This window comes from Diaporthe batatas (genome assembly GCF_019321695.1).
Source record: "Diaporthe batatas strain CRI 302-4 chromosome Unknown Contig00011, whole genome shotgun sequence".
Classification (NCBI taxonomy): Eukaryota; Fungi; Ascomycota; class Sordariomycetes; order Diaporthales; family Diaporthaceae; genus Diaporthe; species Diaporthe batatas.
The window spans coordinates 2,903,612-2,929,746 of record NW_025408558.1 but is presented as its reverse complement, the minus strand read 5'-3'; the positions used below and the strand labels follow the sequence as shown (position 1 = coordinate 2,929,746).

The 26,135-nt window shown below is 29.3% G+C and overlaps 2 protein-coding genes across 2 annotated transcripts; both read left to right on the top strand.

The window, feature by feature from the left end:
- Nucleotides 1–17,549: 17,549 nt before the first annotated feature.
- Nucleotides 17,550–19,598, top strand: KVR01_009206 (uncharacterized protein). Its single transcript, XM_044787524.1, has one exon. It carries the CDS (start codon nt 18,356–18,358, stop codon nt 19,352–19,354), a length of 999 nt encoding a protein of 332 aa, XP_044641708.1. The 5' UTR covers nt 17,550–18,355; the 3' UTR covers nt 19,355–19,598.
- Nucleotides 19,599–24,419: 4,821 nt separating this feature from the next.
- KVR01_009250 (uncharacterized protein) lies at nt 24,420–26,082 on the top strand. Its single transcript, XM_044791489.1, has 2 exons — nt 24,420–24,645; nt 24,709–26,082. Exons 1-2 carry the CDS (start codon nt 24,551–24,553, stop codon nt 25,997–25,999), a joined length of 1,386 nt encoding a protein of 461 aa, XP_044641752.1. The 5' UTR covers nt 24,420–24,550; the 3' UTR covers nt 26,000–26,082.
- The last annotated feature ends 53 nt before the right edge of the window (nt 26,083–26,135 follow it).

Sequence of the window (26,135 nt, the reverse complement as noted above, 5' to 3'; positions counted from 1 at the left end):
GTAGGTTACTTGCAAAGTAATAGTAATATAAATGTATTTTCCCTATATATAAAAAACCTTTATTTTATTTATTATAAAGAAAATATATGCTATATATTAAATTATTTAGCTTATAGCTATATGCTAGAAACCTATTATTAATTAGGTAGGCTATCTTTAATAATTCTTTTATATTTAGGCAAATAACCTAATTTCTATATAAAAATTATTATTTTTACCTTAACTTAAAAGAAATAATATTAATTATATGCCTTTATTTTTAGAATCTTTTATATTTAAATATTTTATAAATAACCTTTTATTAAATATAATTTTTATAAAAATATTAGTTTAAAAGACCGTTTTAAGAATTTTTAAAATAAACTTATTATATATATTTTATACACATTATTTAATTAACTTATATATATATAAAAAGTTAATAAAGTTAAGTTTAATAAAATAACTAAATAATAAATTAAATATAAATATTACTTTTTATAAATTTGTTAAAGTATTTAAAAAATTTACTATTAATAAAAGAAGAATAGCACATTAATATTAAATTAATTTAGTAGACTTAAAAGAGGAAGCTCCTATTTATTGCAGCTAATAGTATAATTTATTAAATTGAACTGCAAATAGGCCCCTTTAATATTTTTAATATTAGAAGGTAGGGTGTTATAAAGAGTGTAAGAAGGTGTTTTTAGCTATTAATAATCTTTTATTAGGTTTTAAATATAAGTTTTAAGACTTATTAAAGAAGTTAGGGGGTTATTAAAAAGAGGGCGTGAAGATAAAGTTAAATTAAACTATAAATACGCTCCTTTAATATTTTTAATATTAGAAGGTAAGATGTTATTATTAAAAAGAAAATAAGGATATATTTTCAACTAACTATAATCCCCCTTATTTATAATATAAAAGTTAAAACTTAATAAAAAAGTTAAAAGGTAGTTAAAAAGAGGGCATAAAAATAAAATTAAATTAAATTATAAATAATTTTCCTAAATATTTATAAAATTAAAATTTAAAAGGCAAAAAAGGTTAGTATTATATAGTATTAGAAAATTAAAAGAAATTCTTCTTTTAATAAAAATGGCCTTTTTTATAGTTAGGAATATTTTTTTATAATTAAAGTTGTAATAGTAATATAAAATTAGTTGGGTTATAGTATTAAAGCTATTAATATTAATATTAAAATTTAAATTATTAGGTAATAACATTATATTTTAAAGAGGCTAAATGTAGTAAAAGCTGCTAATATGCTAGTTTTTGCAAACTAGTTTAAAAGCCAGCTAAAAGCAAGTTTCTACTTTTTTATATATTAGAAAAGATTATAATTTTAAAACTAATTAAGCTAAAAACTAAACTAATCCCTAAAAAAAAAAGGTTTTAAATTAAAAATTAGCTAGGCCAAATTACTATACTAGTTTCCACCTAATATAAATAATGCTATTAATTAAAAGCTGGCTAAAAATTTTACTAGCATAAAAGTTAGCTGCCCCCACATCTTATATATTAAAAATAACATTAATTAATAAAAAAATAAGTTAAATTATAATAAAGTAATATAGTGGGCCCTTATTTTCCATCCTATATTAATATAATTAAGGTACTTTAAAAGCTAGCACTAATATTACTTATCTAATAAAATGGGTTATAACTAGCATATAATTAAATTTAGCCTTAAAGTTTTAAAGTAGAAACTTAATATTACCTTAAAGTTAAAAAGCTATATATATAGCTGCTAGTTTAATATTTTGCTAATAATTCTAGCTTTTATTTTATAAATAATTAAGTACTATTTTTTAAATATTATATTAATTTATATATATTTTATTTGGCCTTTACTTAAATATTTAACTAAAATTAGGCTGGTAATTACAATTAGCTATAAGATTAACTAGGCATTTAATAAATATAATTAAAGGTATAGGCAAATCTATTAAATTATATAGTTTAATATATTAGCGTGCTTTGCGCTTAATAGCTTATATATTTTTAAGATACTAGTTTTTAATAAGTAAAATTAGCCCTTAAGCTAAGAGGCCTTAAAATGGTTTTAAAATATATTTTAAGTGTATAGCGCGCTTAAATATAATCTTGCCTCGTATAAATAAAGCACTTTATATTTTAGGTGTATATAGTTTTATAACTATTATTTCCATTTTACCTTAAAATATTATTAGCCCACTTTTATATAGCATTTTTTAAAAGAGTTTTAATTACCCCCTCTTTATTTTTTTTATGCGTTTTAGGCCTACTTATTTATGCGCTTAAAGTAAAGCTAATAGCGCTTTTCTTTATTTTAAATAATTTTATTAAAAGGAATGTATAATTATATATTCTTTTTTTATTATTTAATTATAAGTTATATAAGTTATTATTTAATATTTTATAAAAGTTTATTATTAAGGGCTTATATAAGGTGTAAATATTATAATATTTATAAAAAACTAATTTATATTAAATTTTTTTTTTTTTTTTTTTTAATATAGGGTAAAAGATATTTAAAAATATAATTAAACTGCTTAGACAAATAGGTATTTAATATGCTATAAAAAATTAAATTAGCTGGAAATATTAATATAGCTTTTTTAAAATGTGGCCCCTTAATTATTAGCTATAAGTTTATGCCGGCAATAATTAGTTTAATATAAATTTATTCTTTTAAATAATTATGCTGCCAACTATAATATGCACTAATAGTTGGTATATACTTGCAATTAGTAATAAATGTTAAAAATAAAAATATTAATAAATTTTTTAAGGAAATTTAATATTACTAAAAGTTTCTACGTTTATTACTTAAAGTACTAAAGAATATATAGAATGTCAACTAAATTATAATAAAGAGAATCTTTTATAATTATAGTGGCATGCCTGCCTAAATTGCTTATATCCTAGTAAAAAAAGTAATAAAATCTACTAGCTATATTTTAAATAAAAGGAAATAATAATATCTTCTAGATTATATAAAAGGGCAAAGTGTTAAATTATAATATATGCTAGTAGAATAACTTAGTATATAAATTAAGCCTTTATAACGAGAATGCTTTTACTAAGTATTTTAGCCAGCAAATAGTAGTAGGGGTACTAGAATGGGACTTGCTTTTAGGAAGGGCTTTTAAAATATTAAAAATAATTAATAAGCACGAGAAAGCTTATAATAAAGTAAAATAAGAACTATAAGTTTTAGCTCTATAATAAGGCAACTAACTTTAAAGTAAATTAAGCAGCTAATGCTATTTATAATAATTTAACTATTTATCTTCCTTATATTTATATTAATAAATATTAGCATTTTAAATTTAATTAAACTTTTTGTTAAAAACTAATATATTTTTAAATATACCTTTATTGCTAAATATACTACTATTTTTCCACTATATTTTGCTAAGGCTATTATTATAAAGGCTTTATTTAATAACTTTAACCTACTAGTAGTAGCAATTTTAATAATATTTTCTTTTTAAGGTTTTATAAATTATTTAATTAAAATAAAAATTGCTAATAACAAGGTTTAATAAATTGCCCTAAACTTATTTAATATATAATTAAAAATAAAGTATAATATTTAATATTTATATTAGCTAAATAAATAAAAAGTTACTTTATATTTTTGCCTTTTACTAAAAAAGTGCCGCCTTAATAATATTAGTAGCTTTTTTAGCTTAGAAGTTATAAGTGCAATTTTTACTATTTTAATATACTAAATAGATAGTTAAAAAGAAAAAAAATATATAAGTTACATCTTAATAGCAATTTTATTTATAGCAAATAATAATATAAATATTTTTATTATATTATAGCTAAAAAAAGGTATAATACTTTAAAATAAGCTATATACCTTAAGTTAGCAGCTTAAATTTTTATATTCCCCCCTTATGTTTAATATATAGCTTAATATTTAAAAGAATAATTATATATTTATTATAAATATTAGGCTATTTAATTGCTAATTCGCCTTTTTTATATATACCTATAAAAAGCATTTATACTAAAAAATAGTTTATTTAATTTTAGTAATTTATTAACTAATAATTTTTATATTATTAAAGCTATATATATAATAATATTATTAAGAAATTAAATAACTAGAAACTAATTCTTTAATTAATAACTCTTTTATACTAAAAAATCCACGCCTATAAACCATAATATGCCTAGTCTTAATTTAAAGAACTCTAATATTACTAAGCTGGCATATAATTTTTTTTAAGTATATATTTTATTTAATAAATAGTATAGGTAAAAGGCAGGCATAAAAGGCTAATAAATATAATTTCCTTATTAATAAAACTTACTTTTTAGTAAGCTGGCCTTTTTTTTTTTCTTTTATAACTAAAATAGCTAATTTTAAATTATAGAATTAATAATAATATAAGCTAAATTTAAATTATTTAGGCAGTAATAAAAAGGTAAAAAGTAATGCTAAAAAATTAGTACTTAGCCATTTAAGGGGCTAAGAATAATAGTATAATTTGCTAATTTAAAATAATATTAGGTTTTTTTAAAATTGGTTAGTTAATAAAGTAAAAATAGGTATGATTAGCTGCCATATTAATAGTATAGTAATAGCGAGTTTTAAAGGCCGCTTATTTTTTAGCGCTAAAAACTATATTATAAAATCTTTATAATTAAAAGTTAGTTTAAATAGCAAGTAATTTTTAGCATTTTAGTTCCTTTTAAGATAAATTAAGGTGTTGCTTAAATATAAATAAGGTTATATATTCTTATATTCTATAAGGCCATGGCAAGTACTATACTTTATATACTATAATTACTATTTTTTTTATTAAAGCTTTATATAGCACCTTTTAAATCCTCTTATAGCAATAATTATATAATAAATAACTAAGTTTAAGAATATTATTTAAGTAATAAATATGCTAATTATTAAATAATATATCTTTTAAAAATTTTAGTTTTTAGCTAAATGCTATTTACCTAGAAAGATTTATTAACTATATAATTATCCAGCTTAATTAGGTGGTGAGGGATTATAAGGAGTAAATACTTAAAGTTAAGTTTAGTAGAGAATATTTATTATACTTATTTAAGTTTAAATGTAAGTAAATTTTAATATAGTTTTAAAATAATAAGGTTAATACTTTTTAAAAGATTATATAAAATATATACTACTAGAAATAAAAAGCTTATATACTTTTATAATTTATAATGCTAGTAATTTATAGCGGCTTAACCTATATATATAATAGTATGGCTAGGATAGTAGGAGTAATAAGTAAAAAGCTTATAATAAATAAAATGGGTACTATTATTAAGGAAATAATAAGAATATATTAATATATAAATAATATTATGGTTTATTTTTAAGCATATATAAAGTTAAAATGGGCCTTAAAGAAGGCTAGGATAATAGGCTATTAGCAAGATAATATTAGTATTTTATACTATCTAGCTAAATAAATGGGCATAAAGTTTATATATATTTAAATAGCATGCTATAATATTATAAATAAATAATACTAGTAGTTTAAGGTTTAAATATTAAAGCTATATAAGCTTTAATATAAGTATAATATATATATATATTTTAGTATTTAGTTAATAATTTATTAATATTTTTTAAATATAGTAATTAGCTAGGGAGCAACCTTATTATATAAAGCTAGTATTATTAATAAAATAATTAACTAGGGCGCTAAAAGCTTATATGTATTTGTTTTTTAAAAATCTATTTTAAAAGAAAGAATAAGATGCTAAAATTATAAAAATATACTCCTTTACCTTAAAGCTAAAACCGCCCTTAAAGTAATATTATAGTACTTGCTTATAATAACTAGCTAAAAGGGCTTAAAAATAAAGGGCTTGTTAAATTAACTTTAAGAAATATATAAGTACCTAAAAAGTAATTACAGCCCCTAGCTATTACATTATAAACCTTATATTTATATTATAAAAACAATTTAATTTGCCCCTTATATTATTTTATATATGCCTTAATATAAAATAAAATACCTTACTACTTATAGTTTGTTTATTTACTTTATAATCCCTCCTTACTAAAATTTAAAAACTATTTTAGGCTTATTTTATATAATAGCTAATATTTAAACTTTATTTTTAGCTAGTTTTCTTAAATATATTTAAATAAGCAATACCTAAATACCCTTTAAGTACTCTTTATAAACCCTAAGCCCTCCTACATTTATCTTAATATTCCAATTTTAATTTTTACTTAATATAATACCATTTCTATTTTCTCCGCCTTTTAAAGAAATTACTTTTATAATAGGCTACTTTAAGAATATTAAAGGCTATAATATACTTCTATTAAATAAAAATATTAATAATAAATTTATTTTTAGCCCCCTTTAAGCAAATAATATATAAAAAGGCGGACTTTTTACTAATTTAAAAATATATTTACCTATTTTTAATATTTTCTTTTAATATAAATTAAAATATACTAGCTATTAGGTATTTAAAAGTAATATTTAAGCAATTAACTTTAAGGTTGCTAAAACTAATTATTATAAAGTCAACAAGAAATACCTTAATATTAATTTAGTTATAGGCGCCAAAAAAAAATTTATTTTATAAGTTACAAATAAATTTAAAAACGCCTAATTATATATATAATATAGTAAATTTAATACTTATAATATTATTTACCTTAATAAAAGGAAGCAAAACTAGTTTAATTACCCTATTATTATTATTTATTTAAAATTCTTATTTTACTTTTAGCCTCCTAATTATACTAATAATAAAATAAAATAATTTAACTTTTATATTTAAATAATATATAAATGGGCTATTAAAATTTTAAAATACTAGCCTCTTTTTAATAGCAAATTAAATATTATTAATAAAGCTTTTATATATTTTTAAGTGGTATTATATATATAAAAATATTTAATTTAAGTTTCTTTAATAGTAAAAAGGGCTTTAGCTAAATATTTATAATAAAGGAAGTTAGTTAAAATTTAATCTTCCTTTATATTAAAAAACTATTATTAAGCTTATTAAATAATAAGTAGATTTTACCTAATAATATAGTTAAATACTAAAATAAAGAAACTAAAAGAAATTTAAATTTTATAAATAATTTTTATACAATTATTTTCTACTATTAGTAATTACCTTTATTTAAGCTAATAAAATATATTAATAGCTATATCTTGCCTCCACTATTAATATTACTTATATATAAAATAGTTTTGCTCTACTTTAATTAATATTTAAATATATTTCCTTTAATTTAGCTAATTATATTAATTAATATTTATAATGCAAATTATAGCCTAAAAGACTACTTTTACTATTTAATTCTACTAATATTATCTACTAGTTATTTAATTTTATTACTTTTATTTATAATTATAATATTATTTATAAAAACTTTAGCTTAAATAATATTTAGCTATATTCTAATAAAACGCAATAAATAATTAAAGTAATTAACTTAAGCTTTATATAAATAATATATACTATTAGAAATACCACTAATATTTATAGGTTTACAGCCCTAAAAATCTTAAAATTTTAGCCATAAAATAAAAAGGCTAATATATTTAATTTTAATATAATTGCATTTTACCTTCTTATAGGCCTTTAGCTAAAAAAACTTAATAAGGCTAGTTGCCTACCTTATATTTAAATAAAATAAATATATTTAAAAGTTTTTTTTAAATTATTAAAAATTAATAATAAGTTTTAATAACTACTTGGCGAATTACTTATATATAAAATAAAGAAATAATAAAGCGCCTAAAAAGTAATTAAATATTTATAATTATTAAAGGCTAGGTTTAATTTATATAATATAAAAAAAAAAGTAAGCCCTATTAAATTCCTTAATTATAAAAAGCGCAAAATAAACAAAGAACTATTTAGTAAGGCTATATTACTAACCATTTAGGGCCTACAAATAGCATTTAAAAGCTTAATATTCTTTATATCATTTAAAACCACTTAAAAGCATATTTAAAATAGCCTTATATCTATTTTTATTACACCTTTTACTAATAGTAGTCACCAAGCTCTTAATTATATAAATAAATATTATATTATTAAAAGCAAGCGCCCTACTAATATAAAAATATATACTATTATTTTCTATAATAAGCCTAATAATAAAAAAAATTAAAATTTTTTATATAATATAAATAGCTAATAATATACTAAAACTTTAAATGGCCATAAATTTAAAACTAAAAAAAAAAATAATACTAAAACCTAGCTAGGTAACTAGCAATAAAGCTAAAATTAAGCATTATATTATAAATAGGCTACACATTAATTACATATTAAATCTTTAAAACTTAAAGCTTATAATATATAAATATATTATTATAAATAAAACTAATAATAAAGCTAAAACTAATATTTTACTTATATTTAGGCAAATAGGCGGCCTACTAATAAAACCAACCTTAATAATAAATAAAAAAAATGCCTTAAATAAAGTAATAAGCTTTACAAGTATAAATACTAACCCTAATAAATACCATATTCCTTCTATTAATTCTTTTAATAATAATTACCATAAAAATTAAAATTAAAATTTAAAAAAACGCTAAAATACCCGAAATATTAAAAAAAAAAATAAGCTTCTTAAAAGCTTTAGCGCTAAGCCTATACTTACTTAAAAAAATATACTTTTTTAAATATTACTTTAATTTTATAACTTAATTTTTAATATAATTTATATTTAATAAACTATAAATATAATAAAAATAATTTATATAATATTATAAATTTTTTAGTTAAAATTAAATACAATTTTCTTTTATACTATACTCCCTTACCGCTAAAAGCCGCGCCCCATTTCTACCTAAATAGTTAATTAAATAAATGGTTTTCTCCTACTACTCCTACTACTTTTACCACTTACTGCCACTTGCTACTATTTACTGCCCATTTTATATTCTAATAGCTAAAATCTTTAAAATATATATTATTTAATAATTAATTTAGTTTTATTTAAATAAATTAAAAATAATTATTTTAATAATATTTTAATTTATAAAAAATAAAAACTTTAATTTATAATACTTACCTATTTAGCTATATAAAATATATTAAAAACGCATTATTAATTTGCAACCTTTAAATAAACCCCTTACTCCAATTTATCTTAACCAACTTCTAATTATAATAATTTTTAGCATAATTTTTAATATAATTTTTAACATAATTTTATAACATTATTTAAATAAGTAGTTAAAAACTTTAAAGCTTAATAGCTAAAGCCCCACCTCTATAAAAATTATACCAATTTTATTATAATAAATAATTAAATATAGCCTAAAAATTTAATATATAAACCTAGCATTACCTTAAAACTAAAAACTTAGCTTTATACACCTTTCCTTTTAATAACTCTTACCTTTTTTAAATATAACCTAACTATATTATTAGCATAAAGGGCCCCATATATTTATAAAAACTAATCTTTTATAGGCTAGCTAAATATAAAGCTTATAAATTATAGGGCCAGCTAGGTATACTAACATACCAAAGTGCTAATAAAAGGGGCAATATATAAGTTTTATATAATAAAAAAAAACTAAAAAGTATTTTATAAAACCGGGTTTTCTATAATAGCAGTTATTATTAATATAAAGTTTTATTTATTTTAGTTATTAAATTATAATAAAGTTTTTAATAAAATAAAAACTTTTTTATAAATATTAAATAAAAAATAAAAAGTTAAAATTAAAAGTCTTTTAACCTAGCTAAAGCTATAAAATAACTATTAAAATTTATTTAACTTTATAATAGCTAAGGAATTTATTTTTTACTAATAAATAATAATTTAAAATAATTATATAGCCCCCCTATTAGCCTAAAATAAACTATTTTTATATATATATAAATACTTTAATTCATTATATTATTATTTTAAAATACAAATAATATTTAAACCTCTATTAATCCTATTAACCTATATAGTAATATTCCACCTTTTTAGTTACTTTGGCCTTATTTAATAAATAAAAAAAAATATAGCCTTACTTACAAAACTTTTAAAAAGGGGGTGGGTTAATTAGTTAATTAGTTTTTTTTTTACTTTATATTATAAAAACCACTTTAAATACTTAACAACTTTATTAGCTAAATACCCTTTTTTACCTAAATATCCTACCCTAATATAATTTCCTTTTATTTATTAACTCGCGCTTATAATAAGCTATTATATATACTAAAATAAACAATAAATTTTATTAAATAAATTATTAAAAAATTCTAAAATAATAAAGAAATTACTAAATATAATTACCTTAAATATATATAAAACCATTTTTTTTTTTATTATAATAATAAAACTTTACTTATTTAAAAAAAAGTATAAAATAAAAACTACTAGCTGCCTTAAATATTAATACAACTTTCCTTTAAATGGCATAAACACATTCTAGCTTTAATAGCTTAAAAAATTATAAATTATTATTAATTAAATAATTTATTAAAAAAATAAATCTAACTTTTAAAATAAGCTTTAAGCATAAAAGTAGTAATAAATATAATTTAATTTTATTTAACTTTTTATATAATTTTATATTAATAAATTAAAATAAAACTTTTAATTAATAAAGCTATTTGCAATTATATTATTAAATGCTACTATAACCTTCTACCCAATATACTCCACCTATAAAATTAAATTAATTAAATTAACTATTTTTTATTATTATTAAGCTTTAAGCTTAAAAGTTAAAAAAAAATATAAAGGTTTTACTCTAAAATTAAAATTAATAAATACTAGGTACTTACTATTAAATTAGTGGAGGTATATAAAGTACGCCTTATATAAATAAAAAGCACCTTTAAGGCTTTTAAAAATAAACAGGCCGCTAATAGCCATATTTATTTAAATTAATAGAAAATAATAGTATAAAAGAATATATTTTTATAAAAAATTTTTAAATTAATATAATATTAAATAAATTATTTAAAACCAGCCTAATTTAAATAAAAGCTTTATTATACTTTTAAAATTAATTAACTTATTAAAATAACTTTTAAAAATATATATATTAAACCTATCTACTATTTATATAAAAAGTCCCATTTAAATATATTAAATATTACCCGCTTTTTTAATAGCTTTTTATATTTTAAATTCTATTAAATTTAATCTTTCTTGCTATTAATATTTTAATTTAATTTTACCCAAATATTTTACTATATAAACGCAATAAGCTATAGCCCCTTATAATTAGCTTTATATAGTTCTACTATTTTAACCAACCTATATATTATATTAAGTTATTATATGCCTTTATACTTAAATAGTTTTTTTTTTATATAAACTAAAATAATTTTTTTAAAAGCAACATTTATTTTAATATATCTAGCATTTAATAGGTTATTTATATTTTATTCTTATTTTTATTTATTAATTACAATACTAAAAAAATAATAATATTCCTTTAAATATTATTATTTTTATTTCCACTATTATTTATAAGCTAATATATTTAATTATATTTTAAACTATATATATAATAATATTTATATAATTTATTCAACTTATTTATTAAAGGTAATTTTAATTTCTACAATTTTATTAATATTTAAAATATTTATCTTTAAAATAAAGCTATAAATATACTAAAATATTTCCTATTAATAGTAGTAAATCAAGAAATTTAAAATAAAAGTAATAAAAATAAAAGTAATAAAAATAAAAGCAATAAAAATAAAAGCAATAAAAATAAAAGTAATAAAAATAAAATTAAAGGTTTTAAAAATAAAATTAAAAATATTAAAAATAAAATTAAAAATATTAAAAATAAAATTAGGCTTAAAAATAAAAATAAATTAATATAAATTTATAATGCTATATATATAATATTAAAAGTAAAACTTAAAATATTATTAAAAATATAAAAATAAAATTAATATAATTAATAATAGTATTACATTTTTTATTTTATAACTAAATATTAATAAAAATAATAAAAATAAAGTAAAATATAAAAAAATTAAAGAAATTAAAAATAAAAAAGAAGATTTAATTAACTTTAAAAATTATTAAACTAATTAAAAAAAGCATAAAATTATCTTTAATTTAACTAATAAGTAGGAAAAGGTACCTCTAAGTATATACTAGTAGTAGGCTTAGTAAAAAGTAAATATAAGCTTTATTTTCCCAAAATTAAAAGGTGGAAAAATAATACTTTATTTATTTATATAAAATAACTTTTAAATAGTCCTATATATTTTATAGTTTTATTAAAATATAAATAAGTATAATATATTATATAATATAAAAAGGTGCTTATACTACTATAATAATACTTTACCTTTATTAGTAAATAAAGGTCTTTTATATATAAAAAAACTAACAAATATATATTATTATAAATATTAAAGTAATATAATAAAAAAAAATAACTTATTTTAAACTTAAATACTTTATAAAACCTATTTTAAATTATAAGGACTTGCCAGTTATTATAATACTCTTTTTTTAGCCCTTTATTTAACAAATAATAATAGCCCCCCAAAAAAAATATATAAAAGTTAATAAACTTTAAGGCTATACTATTATATCCAACCTTACTAAAATAATAACCATACCTTATTATCTTACCTCTTACATTTTAAACAAACTATATTATTACCTCCAACCCTATTAAATTAATAACTATATTTAAATAACTAGCTTAGCTACTATAACTACTTACTACTTCTAGCCCTACTAGATTTATAAATATATTTGCTAAGCTAAGCATTTAACTCTTAGCCTATTTATATTTAATTTTAAAAAATTAACTTATTATTTTTATAATATAACTAATACTTATAATTACTTACTTATTAGTTAAAATATATTTTAAATACTATAATAGCTATTCTTTTATAATATTAAATAAAATATAGCCTTATATATTATAAAATTATAAAATTAATACTAATATAATTTATATAGCCTATATTAATAAACTTTATATAAAAAGGAAAATATTAAAATAAATAAATTAAGCATAATAAACTTTAATAAACAATATATTATTAAATCTACTATTATAAATGCCTAAATAATAGGTTAATTTATATAATAAGTAAAATAGCTATATAAATAATATTTAATATTATTTTATCTTTTATTTTAATAAAAAGTAATAAAAAGCTAATAAAAGCTAAGCATTTTTATATTATAATATAATAAAAATATAATTATAATATAACCAAAATTATTTTAGCCCTATTTAACAAAAACTTCTATATTATACTATATTTCTATTATAATAACAACTAGTTTTTTTAAAGTAATAACTAATAATAAACTTTTTATAATAAAAGTTATATATATAATAAAGCCATCTAAACTATAAGGTAATAATTCTAATAATAAAGTTTAAATATTACTTTTAATTAAAAAATTTAAAATATTAGTCTTTAATAAAGCTAGGTTAATTAAAAAAAAGTTTAAAGGGCTAAAAAATACTTTAAACATAAGCTTAAAAAATAAAAATATATAAAAATCCCCCTTACCATCTTACTATTATACCTTAAATAATAAAGGCTAAACTTAAATTACTATATAATTAGAATTATAAAATTTATTTTTAGCTTTCTATTTAATGCTAATTCTAAAATACAATATATTAACATATATTTTTATAATTTATTTATTAAAGTGCCTTATAATTTAAATATAAATAAGTTATAAGGCATAATTAATTAAAAAGCAACTATTTTACCTACCTAAATATATAATAAATAAAAATAATACTATTTAAGCTTTTAAAATATACTTTATAAATATAAATTATAAACCTTTAGGCCTAAAAAGCTAATTATAAAATAAACATTATTTAATAATAAATACTTTATATTTATTAATAAAATAGCCAAATTATAACCTTAAATTATATACCTATTAGTTTAAATATATAGCATAAAAACATTATTTCTTTAAAACTAACCCTACTAACATACTTTAAATTAAAATATTATAAAAACATATTTTTATAATTTTATAATAATAAATTACATATAAAATTTTATCCTTAAGCCAAACTTTATTTAATATTATTATTATAATATAACTAATAATAAAATAAAGGGCATACTTTTTTATACTTTTACTTTATATAATTATTAAATTTTAAAAGGCTATAAATAATCTCCCCATATATAAAATAAAAAATAATAAAATAAAAGGGCTATATACTTTATTACATATTTTATTATATTAGCATGCTAAATAAATACTATTTTATAAATAAAATATATAAACTATTTCCTTATAATTAGCTATAAGGCTATATAGCTACCTACTAATAAAAATAGCTTTTATAAAAATAATTTTACTTTTAATATAAAAATTATATTTTAATTATTAAAAGGTAATTACCTATTTACTTTATAGCTATAATTATTTGCCTTTTTACCTTAATATTAAAAATAATATTTAAGGTCTAGGCTTATATAAAGCCGCGAATATTAATATTAATATATAAGCAAATATTAGTTAGGCTAATATAATATTTCTTTTTTTAATTATTTTAGTTTTTTAATTTATTTATTTATAAAAAACTCTTTTTATTTTTAAAAAACTATTTTTAATACGCAAAAATAGCAAGTTTTTTAAAATACTTTTTATATATATTTAAAACTATAACTAGCTTTTATTTTTTCTTTTTATTTTTACTATTTTTTTTAAAAGCTTAAATTACCTTTCTTTTTATAATTATATTTTAATATTATTTTATTTTAAGTTTTTAGGCCTTAATTATATATATAAAAGCTTTAAAATTATAAGCCTTCTAGGCCTAATTAAATTATTTAAAAAAAATCTTATTTTTACTACTAGTATATTTATAAAAAGCAGCCTTTTATAAATTATATTTAATATATATAGCCTAATAGCTCTAACTATAAACCTAAAAAGTATAACTAATAACTTAATATATTATAAGTAGCAGCAATTTTATATTTATAGGCCACTATAAAGCAACATTTAATTAGCAAAAATAATTAATAAAAGCAAATAAAGCAAAAAAGTAATAAAATAAACAAATAAGCTTGCTTACCTTTAAGGTTTATATTTATACTAATATATAAAAAATATAAATAAAATGGGGTTTTTAGGCCTAATATAAAATAAAGGCGCTTAAAAAGGCCCTAAAAAATATTATTATTTATTATAAAAAAGTACTAATTTTTAAGGCCCTTTTTTTATTTAAAATATATTATAATAATATTTAGCCTAAACTATATAAATATATTATTAATAATTTAATACCTATATTTAAAAGCATTTTAATATAAAGCTTTAATAGCAAAAGGTAAATTATATTAAAAAATATAAATATTTATACTAAATTAATAATAATTTTATAATTAATTAAATAAATAAAAGCAAAAGCTAAAAAAGGCTAATATAAGTTTAATATATATAAACCCTTTTATTTACTTTTTAATCTTTTATTTATATTTAATCTTACTTATTAAATATAATAATTAGGCAAACTAAAAGCTAATACCTATTAAATATAAATGGCTTATAAATAAGGTAAATTTTAATATTATTTTATATAATTTTTTAATATACTTAAATAACAATTAAAAATAAAATAAATAAATAAATATATATAATTATTTTATTATATAATATTATTAGTATATTATTTACATATTTTATAAGGTTTTAATAAATTATTTAATATTTTTATATATTATAGCAATCTTTTTATACCTATTATTAACTATAAGGTTAAGGTTTTGCCAAAAATTTATTATTATCTACTATTAAATAGTTAATAAGCCTTACTTAAATTTATATTTATAATACCTTAAAGGGGGGGGCACTAAATAAAACTTATTTAAATAACTTTTATTACTAGGCTATTATTTTTAGCATTAAATAGCCCTTACTTTTAAATAAAATAAACCTTCTATTTAATTAAAATGGCCATTTTATTTAAAATTATTACCTATATATTAGTAATAAAGGTTTTTTAATAAATATTTATAAAAATAATTACCTTTAAATTTTATTTTTTATATTATTTTTTTAGGCCCCAAATAAATTTTAGCTTTATTAAAATAAATATAAAATAATAAAAAAAAATTTTATAAAAGGCTATTATTTTATTTTACCTTATAAAATTATTTTTAGCTAGCTATTTTTATATATAATTATAAATAACTTTTTTATATTAAATAGCTAATAAAATTAAAAGCTATAAAGCTAGCTAATTAGCTATTATAATTAAATTATAATTATAATAAAAAAGGGTATATTTATATTGCTTATATTACCCTTTTATAATTCTTTTAATTTTAAAATATATAAATAAAATAACTTAATTAGCTTAACTTACTATTTAACAAATATTTTATTATATTTTTAATATTTTAATATTAAATTATAACTTTTATTTAACTTTTATTTTATTTTACTATTAATTAATTATATAATAAAAGATATTTAATATAAAATAAAGTTTTAATAAAAAAAAAAAAAAAAAAAATAATAAATAAAATAAATAAAAGCTAAATTATTATAGCTTTTATAAAAAAAAAACCTAAAAAATAAAAAATAAAAGTTAAAATAAAAATATAATTAAGGCCAAAATTTAAAAGGGCTAATATTATTTTTTATATTATAAATAGGCGGCACCTAAATAAAAAGCCCCTTTAATAAATTAATAGAAATATTTACCTACTATAATATTATAAAGTAAAATATAGCTATAAAAGGCATACAAGCTAAGCATAAAGGGACACTTTTAATTATATTATAGCAATATAGGTAAGGTTCAGGCCAGGCTTAATAATAGCACAAGAAATAGCGTGTAAACAAGGAAAATAGGGGGCCAGGTGCAATATATAACATGGCCGCAACGGCGCGCTCATTTTATTTGCATGGAGGAGGCGGCTTAGTTAGCCAAACCCGATGCCGTGATTTTAGGACTCTACAAGTAGACGCCTTTGGGCAGCTGGGCCACTATAGCCGTTACCGTCGAGTCGCTTTGGGGCTGTAAAGACTTAGAAGCGACTCGGACTGACAAGCGAGGAAGCGCTACAGCCTCTACCGGTAAAGATGGATACTTGGTGGGTGCGGCTGACCTTTTTACTGCAATACCCCGGTCGATGTTGTTGCAGGTGAGCGCCCTTGCCCATCTCCCACTACTGTAACTCCCTCGCCTTGACTGCAGGTGACCCTCATTGCAGCACCCGCTTCAGCTCCAAGGTTGGATCTTTCGAGAATTTCCCGGGCAGGAAGGTGGACAGCAGTCATCAATACGTGATCCTGAACATTGGGATCCAAACGGAGTAGTTCTGTATCTGGCCTGCGATCGACAAGAGACGCTGCTGGTCGGCGCCCCCGATGCACCTGATCGCCAGAAACAGTGAGGCTCTGCTCGGTCGTGCATCCGAAAATGGACGTCCGCAGGCCGTTTACAGCGGGTTGCCCCGCTATTGACGGCCCCAAGGGTATGGTCGATCACTTGGCAATTTAAAAAACATTGGATTTGACCAGACAGCCCGGATTCCAAGGTTGCTTGCCCCGTTTTTGGTGCGTGGGCGCGCATGTGTGATGAGTGAGGTGACCAGTACGGGACGAAAGCGCCAGAACAAGCTTTGACAGGAGCTCCATGACTTCATGCGACAGGCAACAAGAAAATGCCAACAGCGCTACGGTGAAGGAATTCCAGATGTTTCATGTCGAGTTGATGAGGCTGTCGGGTTGGCAGACCCACCTTTCGGCGGCCAGCCCCTGACTTCTAAGCGAGGAGTGTGGAAATCCCCTGCGAATCTGGCTTATTCGAAACAACTGCCCCCAGCAGGCGTTTCGACAAGTGGGCCGTTTCCTCCCAACATGGTGTAAGTTGATTCGTGGAAACACTGCATACATAAACACGCGGATAGCCCCTTTTCTTGGCGGCGGCTCCCAATGGCCCCTTAATTCGACATCTCACCCCGACCACGATGGGATCAAGGCCCCACCCGGTCGAATTCGGCCGGACAGCCTGGGCGGATTCAGACAATGGCAGAGATCGATCCTTGACAGATTGCTCCCGAGGCTGATGAACGGGGGAGAGAAGAGCCACTCCGGCGCATAGGGGTTGCGGACCGACGGAGCGGAGCATGACGAGCAGCAAAGGGATGCACAGCATCGAATGGTATAAAGCATGCACCGTCTGCACCTCTCCGGATCTCCTGATGATTCTGGCAGTTCATCTCATTCAGCTATTCGTCTTCTGATCTTCATCACCGCAGCTGTCGCTTGCGCCATTCTTTCGCCCATTTTCGGCTCATTCATTCTTTCAACCCTGGTGGTATATCAAAATCGATTCTCTCGTCTCAACGACATCAACAGTTTCATAACCCGACTCTTTTCGTCCCCACCAAACAATCTCTTACCAAGCCCAAGATGCGTTCCACATTCGCTGGTGTTGCGGCCTTCGCGGCCACCGCTGCTGCCCACTACAACTTTGAGGCTCTTATCCACAACGACCAGATCTCGGAGCCTTACGAGTTCGTCCGTCAGACCACCAACTCGAACTCCCCTGTCACCGATGTGACCTCGGACGACTTCATCTGCAACCAGGGTGGCCTGGATGCCGACATCATGGCCAAGACCAAGACCCAGGAGGTCGCCCCCGGCGACTCGGTCGGCTTCAAGGTTCAATCCAACATTGGCCACCCGGGCCCTCTGTCTGTCTACATGTCCAAGGCTCCCGAGGGCACCACCGCCGCGGCCTACAAGGGCGATGGCGACTGGTTCAAGGTGTACGAGCTGACCACGTCCGCCATCACCGCCGAGGGTCTGCAGTGGGCCACCGGTGTCGACGGCGGTATCACCAACTTCACCTTCACCGTGCCCGAGGACCTGCCCGCCGGCGACTACCTGATGCGTGGCGAGCACATCGGCCTGCACGGTGCCCAGCAGAAGGGCGGCGCCCAGTTCTACATCGGCTGTGCCCAGCTGACCGTCACCGGCTCTGGCGCCGGCTCCCCCGCCCCCACCGTCAAGATCCCCGGCGTCTACGACGGCACTGAGGACGGCATCGTCATCAACCTGTACTACCCCGCCCCTACCAGCTACGATGCCCCCGGCCCCGTCACCTGGCCCAACTCCTGCATCGACCACACCGCCAACTTCGCCGACCAGACCTCGGACGGTGACTGCACCAACGACGACGGTGCTGGTGCTTCTTCCGGCTCTGGCTCCGCCCCCAGTGCCCCTGCTGCCACCGGCGCGCCCACCCCCACCGGTGGTGCCCAGCCCTCCGCCGCTCGTCCCACTGCCACCGCCGCGGCTGGTGTCGCTGGCAACGCCGCCGCTGCCCAGCCTACTGAGGCCGCTGACGAGTCCAGCTGCGCCAAGAAGCGCTCCACCAGGAAGCGTGGCCTCAAGCTCATGGCTTAAGTCTCTTCTAATTGATGTTTGTGGTGGCTTTGTCCGTGTCGTGAATACTTGTGGTTGCCTCGTTTGAGGCGGCCTCTTCGTTGTATATATATCCCAGTGTCCTCTTCGGGGCACTGAACCTGCATAGCGATAGAGATGCGATAGATTCGGAGAGTCGAGGGTCTCGACCTGTGACAGCTTGGAAACTTCCTGTCCATGGTCTTGACTATCCGTACAATAGCAGCAATGATCAACCAATTGCCAACTTATGATCCTATTGGGTATTACTCGCCGTGTTCTGCATTATCTGCATGTCTTGATTGGGCTGTCAGCCGAGTGCTTCTTAATCGACCATCTTGGGGCTCGAGTAACCCACTCATTGGCCTCATCGATTACACCTCAGATTTTCAACATCCTGTCTGCCGTATATTGACATGCCGACCAATTCTCCGCGGGGTCGCTTTTCTACTCTTGGTACCTAGGTAAGCACGTTGCCACCCTACAGAGAAGTCGCTCATGAGAGGCAGTCTTCTTCGAGCTTCATATTTCGTGGTCGCCCATAAACCCCTCGGTGTAGTGCTTCTATCGTGGCAAAAGCTCGTATCCATTACGTAGGTCAGAGTGGTTGGACCATATCGAAAAGAAGAATGCGTAAATGGTGCACCCGGACAAGGCATTCTCAATGACCGCGGTCCAGAGCATGCAGGCTGCAGCTAGCCTTGGAATTGACTTCACTCTAACCTGGGGTACGACAAAGTCAAACTCTGAAATGGATTGTTTAACTTGCTTTCAGCGGTTCGACGTTTCAAAGGCACAGCGCTCGGGATGTTCCCGGCAAGCAGGTGCTAGGATGACTTCTCGAAAAGAGTGGGCCGTGTAACAAACAACGGATTCTTGCGGTTGTGCACATGATGGCAATCTCCTCTTTATTGGCCTGGACGTGTTCCTTCGCGTCCGCAAAGAAAAACCCAAGCCAAGCGCTCGAATCTCAAGGTAAGTGTTGTGAGATGTGCACTGCTATGCTGGGTGCTGCTCGCGGACAATGGGGGTGCCTAGGTATACTCCGGTAGATCTACGGACGGTAGGCAGATCCGTGTAATTCTGAGAAGGTTTACGTATAGGAAAAGGGTGCCCACGTATGATTCCATGAAATATGTAAAGTTCGCGAAGTTGGAGGCGAGTTGTGGCCACCGGCCGCAGAGGCAGACTATTTGGCTTATTGGGCTTTTATGTTGGTAGAATATTGGCAAATCCTGTAGTGCACTGACCAAAGTCTTCTCATAGGCGGCACACGGTTCGATGGCGACCTCGGGACTAAGCTCGGAATGGGAAAACATTTCACATGATATCAGTCGTTGTTGAGCACTTGCAGATTGCTAATGTGGTGAAAAAGAAGAAGACATAGGAGCAGTTTCTATAGGGGTATCCATTCAATAGGTGCCAGTTCAATTCTGTACGGATTGTAAATTAATCAGATAGTACGGTGTGCTATGGTGATAGCGTGGGAGCTATCACAAGAAAAAGTCAAGTTAAACTGAGCGCTGTTTTTTGGCACCAGACTGGTGGCTTAATGCTCACATGCTTTCCGTAGGATCCCTCTAAAGTCTTCACACTTTGACATAATTCGATTTTCTTTCTAAAGTTTGCACTATATTTCTTCAAACGCTGGGTCGTGAGCGTTTACCGGGCGCTGTATGAAGGCGCCACATACATTTTATGTGTATGGGGATTAAAAAGCGAAGCCACTTTCTAAAATTTCTTCAATAATCTTGACACGCCATGATCGTCTGTTAGCACGGATCTTGTGGCCACTTGTTCCTCTAGTACCACACTATTTGCGCAAGCTCAAGCAAGTGACCTGGCACTAAAGAAGAATTGCCAAAAAAGCTCAAATATCAAATAGAGATGCCCAGGCCATCTTCCCAAACCCGATTTTTTCCCCGTCCACTTTTCTTGCCTGCATCAACTGGCATCACTGCCTTACACGCACAGCTTTAGCATTAGCACCACTGCTCCAAAACGAACACAATAGAGCACAACACACCACAAATACAATACAACACAACACAAAATAAAACAACATCTTGAACAAGATGCCGGCGTCCCATTCACCGCTCGGACGTGTGCCCCTAACGAATATCACGGCGGAGGCCATCAACGGGGCGAGCAGAGTGCGCCGGGACCGAGAAGAGGAACGAAATGTTGCAGCTCCTCGGCCTTTGTCGATGGAGGACATGGCTAGCCAGTCGCAACAGCTGGAACGATGGATGGCACAGCACCGGGAGGACCAAGCAAGGAGATCGCAGTGAGCTGTTGACCGAGTCTGGTGGGCTCTGATTGACTCAATCGGCACTGGAGATATTTCGACCACAAGTCACGACCCAGCTCAATTTCCGCTCCACATCAACAGCAAGTCTCTACCTGTATCCGTCCTGCTTGTCACGAGGGTGGAAAACAGAGACAAGATAACTGTTCTCAGTATGGAAATTGCGCTTAAGTCGGCGCTACCTTCTATGTAAAGGGGGAGGTTTGAGGTGATTGTGAAAGGGAGGCTTAGGTCTTTAAATGAACGGGCCACACTGGATGACGAAGCAGGAAGCCAGGGGGCTCCCCAGTCACCCACTTACCCACACTCACATTCACAATCACAATCACACTCACACTGCTCAACCATTGAGAGACAATTAAAGCTTTTAAATGTAAATAATAGTTATTAAATTTTAATTAAAGACTTAGAATAATAAGTAATATCTTTATATTATAATATAATTTAATTAATTAAAAAAGTTACTTTTATAGTTTTAAAAAAATAAAATATAAAACTTTAACTTATAATATATAAGAACGAAAATTTATATACCTAAAATTAGAAGGTATGTACTCTCTACTAACGAAGAAAGTATCCTATACAAAAAGACTTCTTATAAAAGGGCTAGCTAAGGCGAAGGGGGCGAGCCCTAAAGTGCGAAGTATAGCGGAGAGCTATAAGTAAGGCTAGTAGGTACAACCTAAGTTCCTAAAGGACTAACCCACCCTATTTATAACCTTTAAAATTATAAAGAATACTTATTTATTAAAGTTATAAGGACTTTAAGGTTCTATACTCTAATTAGTTAAATAATAGAGAGGGTATATACCTTTCGATTTTAAGTATATGAATTTTTATTCTTTAATATATTAATTACTTTTTAATTAATATTATAATAAATAATTAATATTAAAAGTAAAAAAACTTATTATATTATTTTAATTTAAAGTTTAATAATTAAATTAATAAATTTAATAATTATTAAATACTTTATTTATTTAAAATATAACTTTATAAAAAAATATAAAGTTTTAATTATAATATATATTATATTTCTTTTAAATTAAAACTAAATTTAAATAATTAAACTTTAAACTTATTATTAAATTTATAATTAATATAAGATTAAAAATTTATATAATTAAAATTAAAAAATATATACCTTTTTAACTATTTAATTAATTAAAGAATAAAACTTTAAAGTCTTTATAACTCCCTGCATAGGAGACAACGGTAGCTTGGCCCCCACTGACGTAGCTCTCCGTTGTTGAGCTCCTATACTTACTGGGTGGTTGCTGCTACCGAAGTTGAGGTCCAGAAGTCCAGTCGGCTGGTACGAACCATCCATGCCCCAGTACAATCGATGGCATCAGGCTGACTATGAAAATGACAGTCGATTTTCAAGCGATCCTCAAAAATGGCCTGGACCGCCTGGCAAGCTTGAGATTCCTGTCATTCGGGTTCCGCCAGGTATTCAGTTGCGGTGCGCCGGAATGAAGCGCAATTAGCGAGAGTCTATTCTATGAGGATACTGACTCTGCGGCGCTGTTTCATTTTGACAAGAATGAATTACGGCCCACTATCTCTTTGTCCCTACTAGTCGGACTTGGCGTCCGTGAGGCAGAGGTTCGGCGTGGCAGCGGGTCTCCAGAACTGGAATTGCCCAGAACCTTGAGTCAAAACCCTGGCCCGAGCTGCCAAACCCACAGCCGATTGTGTGTGTGATCGATTTACCCCTGAACTGAGCGAGCCAGCCCAGGGAGGCAGACATCTGGAGGTGGCGTCTGGGGAACTGTGCCTCGTGGCTTCACCGAACACCTCTGTCAATGCACCAGCTCGACTCGGGAATCTCGGACGTGTGTGACGGCGGGGCGGGTGACAGCAAGCAGGCCGAGCAAACAAACACAATGTCCAGGCGCTTGCAATTTCTAGATTTAGGGCAGCGGCAATGAAGCATCAACGGGCAAACAAACATCTCGGAGATGGGGGCAAACAGTAAACCAATGAGGCCACCGCTCCCGAGAGGTTGCACACATGCGCGCCAAAAATACGCGAACTCTCTTCGAGTGAAGCATTGAATCTTGCATCGGTGAACTGGGACTGGGTTGAGCTTAGACGGAGGGTCAACCTTGTCAGTTGGAGGCGGCCTTGTCCGATACACCAGGGGCTCGGGCTGCATTTTATTCCCGCCCGCCCTACAGGAGTGTGTGTACAAGCCCGACAATAAGGTTTAGGTGCAGTGTGGCACAGCCAGAGGCTAATCCACATTGCGCCAATGCAGATGCTGGTGGGGCCCCATTCTGCCCAGGGTTTCCTTTTTCCCTTTTCCCCTTCCCTTTTCCACAGCGACAACATGGGCAGTACAGTAATGACATACAGGGTGGACCGAGTTCCGCCAACAAATAGACGACATGAGCTGCTTGGAATTTCCCCTCCCAGCAGATTCGTGGTGGCATGGTGGGCTGCCCCATAATAATTGTAAATCCCAAATCCTCTCAGTGCGTCTGCGGGCCAGCAAGCAGCCAGAGCGAACAAACACAGACGGGCGGGCGGCAAGGATTCGGTAGGCAAGCAGACCCCTGAGGTAGGATCCAAGATCGTCGGTCCTTCCCACCCCCAAGCTACTTGGTCAGGGCCTGTAGATGACATGCAGGCATTGGCATACTCAGCCGGGCCGTTGACCAAGGCTTCGTCGCTTCTCATTTAATAGACCTCTGAGCCCACGCCTCCTTCCTCAGAGGCTGCTCCGTCCCATCACAGGCTCTCCGCCAATACACTCTTTCCCTCCATTTTAGTGCCCTTAATAAATCGAACAGACCAGTTGAGCGAGCATTCTTGCTGTCCGCTGAGTCGTCCATTCTTTCTTCACATCTCTCTTCTTTCTTTTCACTTCGGTACAGCTGTTCACAATGGTTTGCCCTTCTGCTATCGCCTCCGGGCTGGGCGCCGTCGGTGCCGCTGCTGGCTCCGCCAGTGCTCCTCGATACTCGCTGTACTTCGACCAGTAAGTTTGGGACAGTTGGCAGAGACCGGCCAGGGAAGTCTTGAAGCTGATCTGAACACATAGGTACCACACTGAGGTCCTCCCCAACAAGACGATGACCGCTGGTATCACACACGTCATCACGTCTTTTGCCAACTCATCCATCTTCGCCTCCGACCCCGTGGGCACTTACACCCCGTTCATGCCCATCCCCGATATCCGCGCCATGTTCGACAACGGAACACAGGTGTGCCTGGCTATTGGAGGCTGGGGTGACACCCTTGGCTTCCGCCAGGGCCTCGCCACCGAGGAGTCCCGTTCGCTATATGCCAGCAACATTGCGTCCATCATGGACACCCACGGCTTCGACTGCATTGACATCGACTACGAGTACCCCGCTGGAAACGGCTACGACTACAAGCAAGTTCCCAACTCGGACCTCGTCGGCGAGATCGAGACGCTACCTCAGCTGCTCGCCTCTATCAAGCAGGCCATTGGCAGGAGGGAGCTCTCCATTGCCGTGCCCGGCCTCGAGCGCGACATGATCGCCTTCACCCCCGAGTCCGGTCCCCTGATCGACAGTGCCGTCGATGCGGTCCACGTCATGACCTACGATCTCATCAACCGCCGTGACAACTACACCAAGCACCATACCGACGTCCAGGGCTCTCTCAACGCCATCCAGGCCTACCTCGACCGTGGCTTCACCCCCTCCAAGTTGAACCTCGGAATTTCCTTCTACGCCAAGTACTTCACCCTCGCCGCCAACACCACCTGCACGCAGCCCATCGGCTGCCCTCTTGAGCCGGCCGAGGATGCTCAAGGCCAGGACACCGGCACATCCGGCGCTGTGACCTTTGAGGCCTCTTCCTTCCCCATCGTGATCGACCCCAGCACGCTCACCACATCCACTGACGGATCTTGCGGCACCGGCACCCAGTTCATGTGCTCTGGTCCCGCTACCGGTGGCGCCTGCTGCTCCCAGTACGGCTTCTGCGGTGCCACCTCCGGTCACTGCGGCACCGGCTGCCAGGACCAGTACGGAACCTGCTCTCCGGGCGCCAAGAAGACCACCGCGCAGTCTTTCGCTGACGCCCTGGCCAACGGCCAGCTTGACGCTGAGAACGGCGGTCAGTGGTACGTCGACGCCGACGCTGGTCTGTACTGGACATACGACACCCCAGAGCTGGTCGCCCAGAAGTTCACCGACATCGTCGCCGCCAAGGGCCTGGGTGGTGTTATGGCTTGGTCTCTTGTTGAGGACAGCTACGACTGGTCCCTTCTCAAGGCTATGCAGGACGGCGTCAAGGGTCTGGTCGCTGATGCTACTGCCGCGGCCCCCCAATCCAAGACGGTCCGTCGCAGACGAAACTAGAGGAGGACTGGCGACGCTGAGGCAGAGTGGACGCCTCTACTTCAAGAGACAAGCGTATGACGTGGGGTGGACGAATGGGGTCTCCTACAATGAGCCTCGATGAAAATATTGTGGTTAATTAATATAAAAGACTTGC

Coding starts and splice junctions, on each gene's coding strand:
- KVR01_009206 (XM_044787524.1), top strand. CDS start 18,356: ATGCGTTCCACATTCGCTGGTGTTGCGGCCTTCGCGGCCACCGCTGCT.
- KVR01_009250 (XM_044791489.1), top strand. CDS start 24,551: ATGGTTTGCCCTTCTGCTATCGCCTCCGGGCTGGGCGCCGTCGGTGCC. Junction 24,646..24,708: donor TACTCGCTGTACTTCGACCA/GTAAGTTTGGGA, acceptor CTGAACACATAG/GTACCACACTGAGGTCCTCC.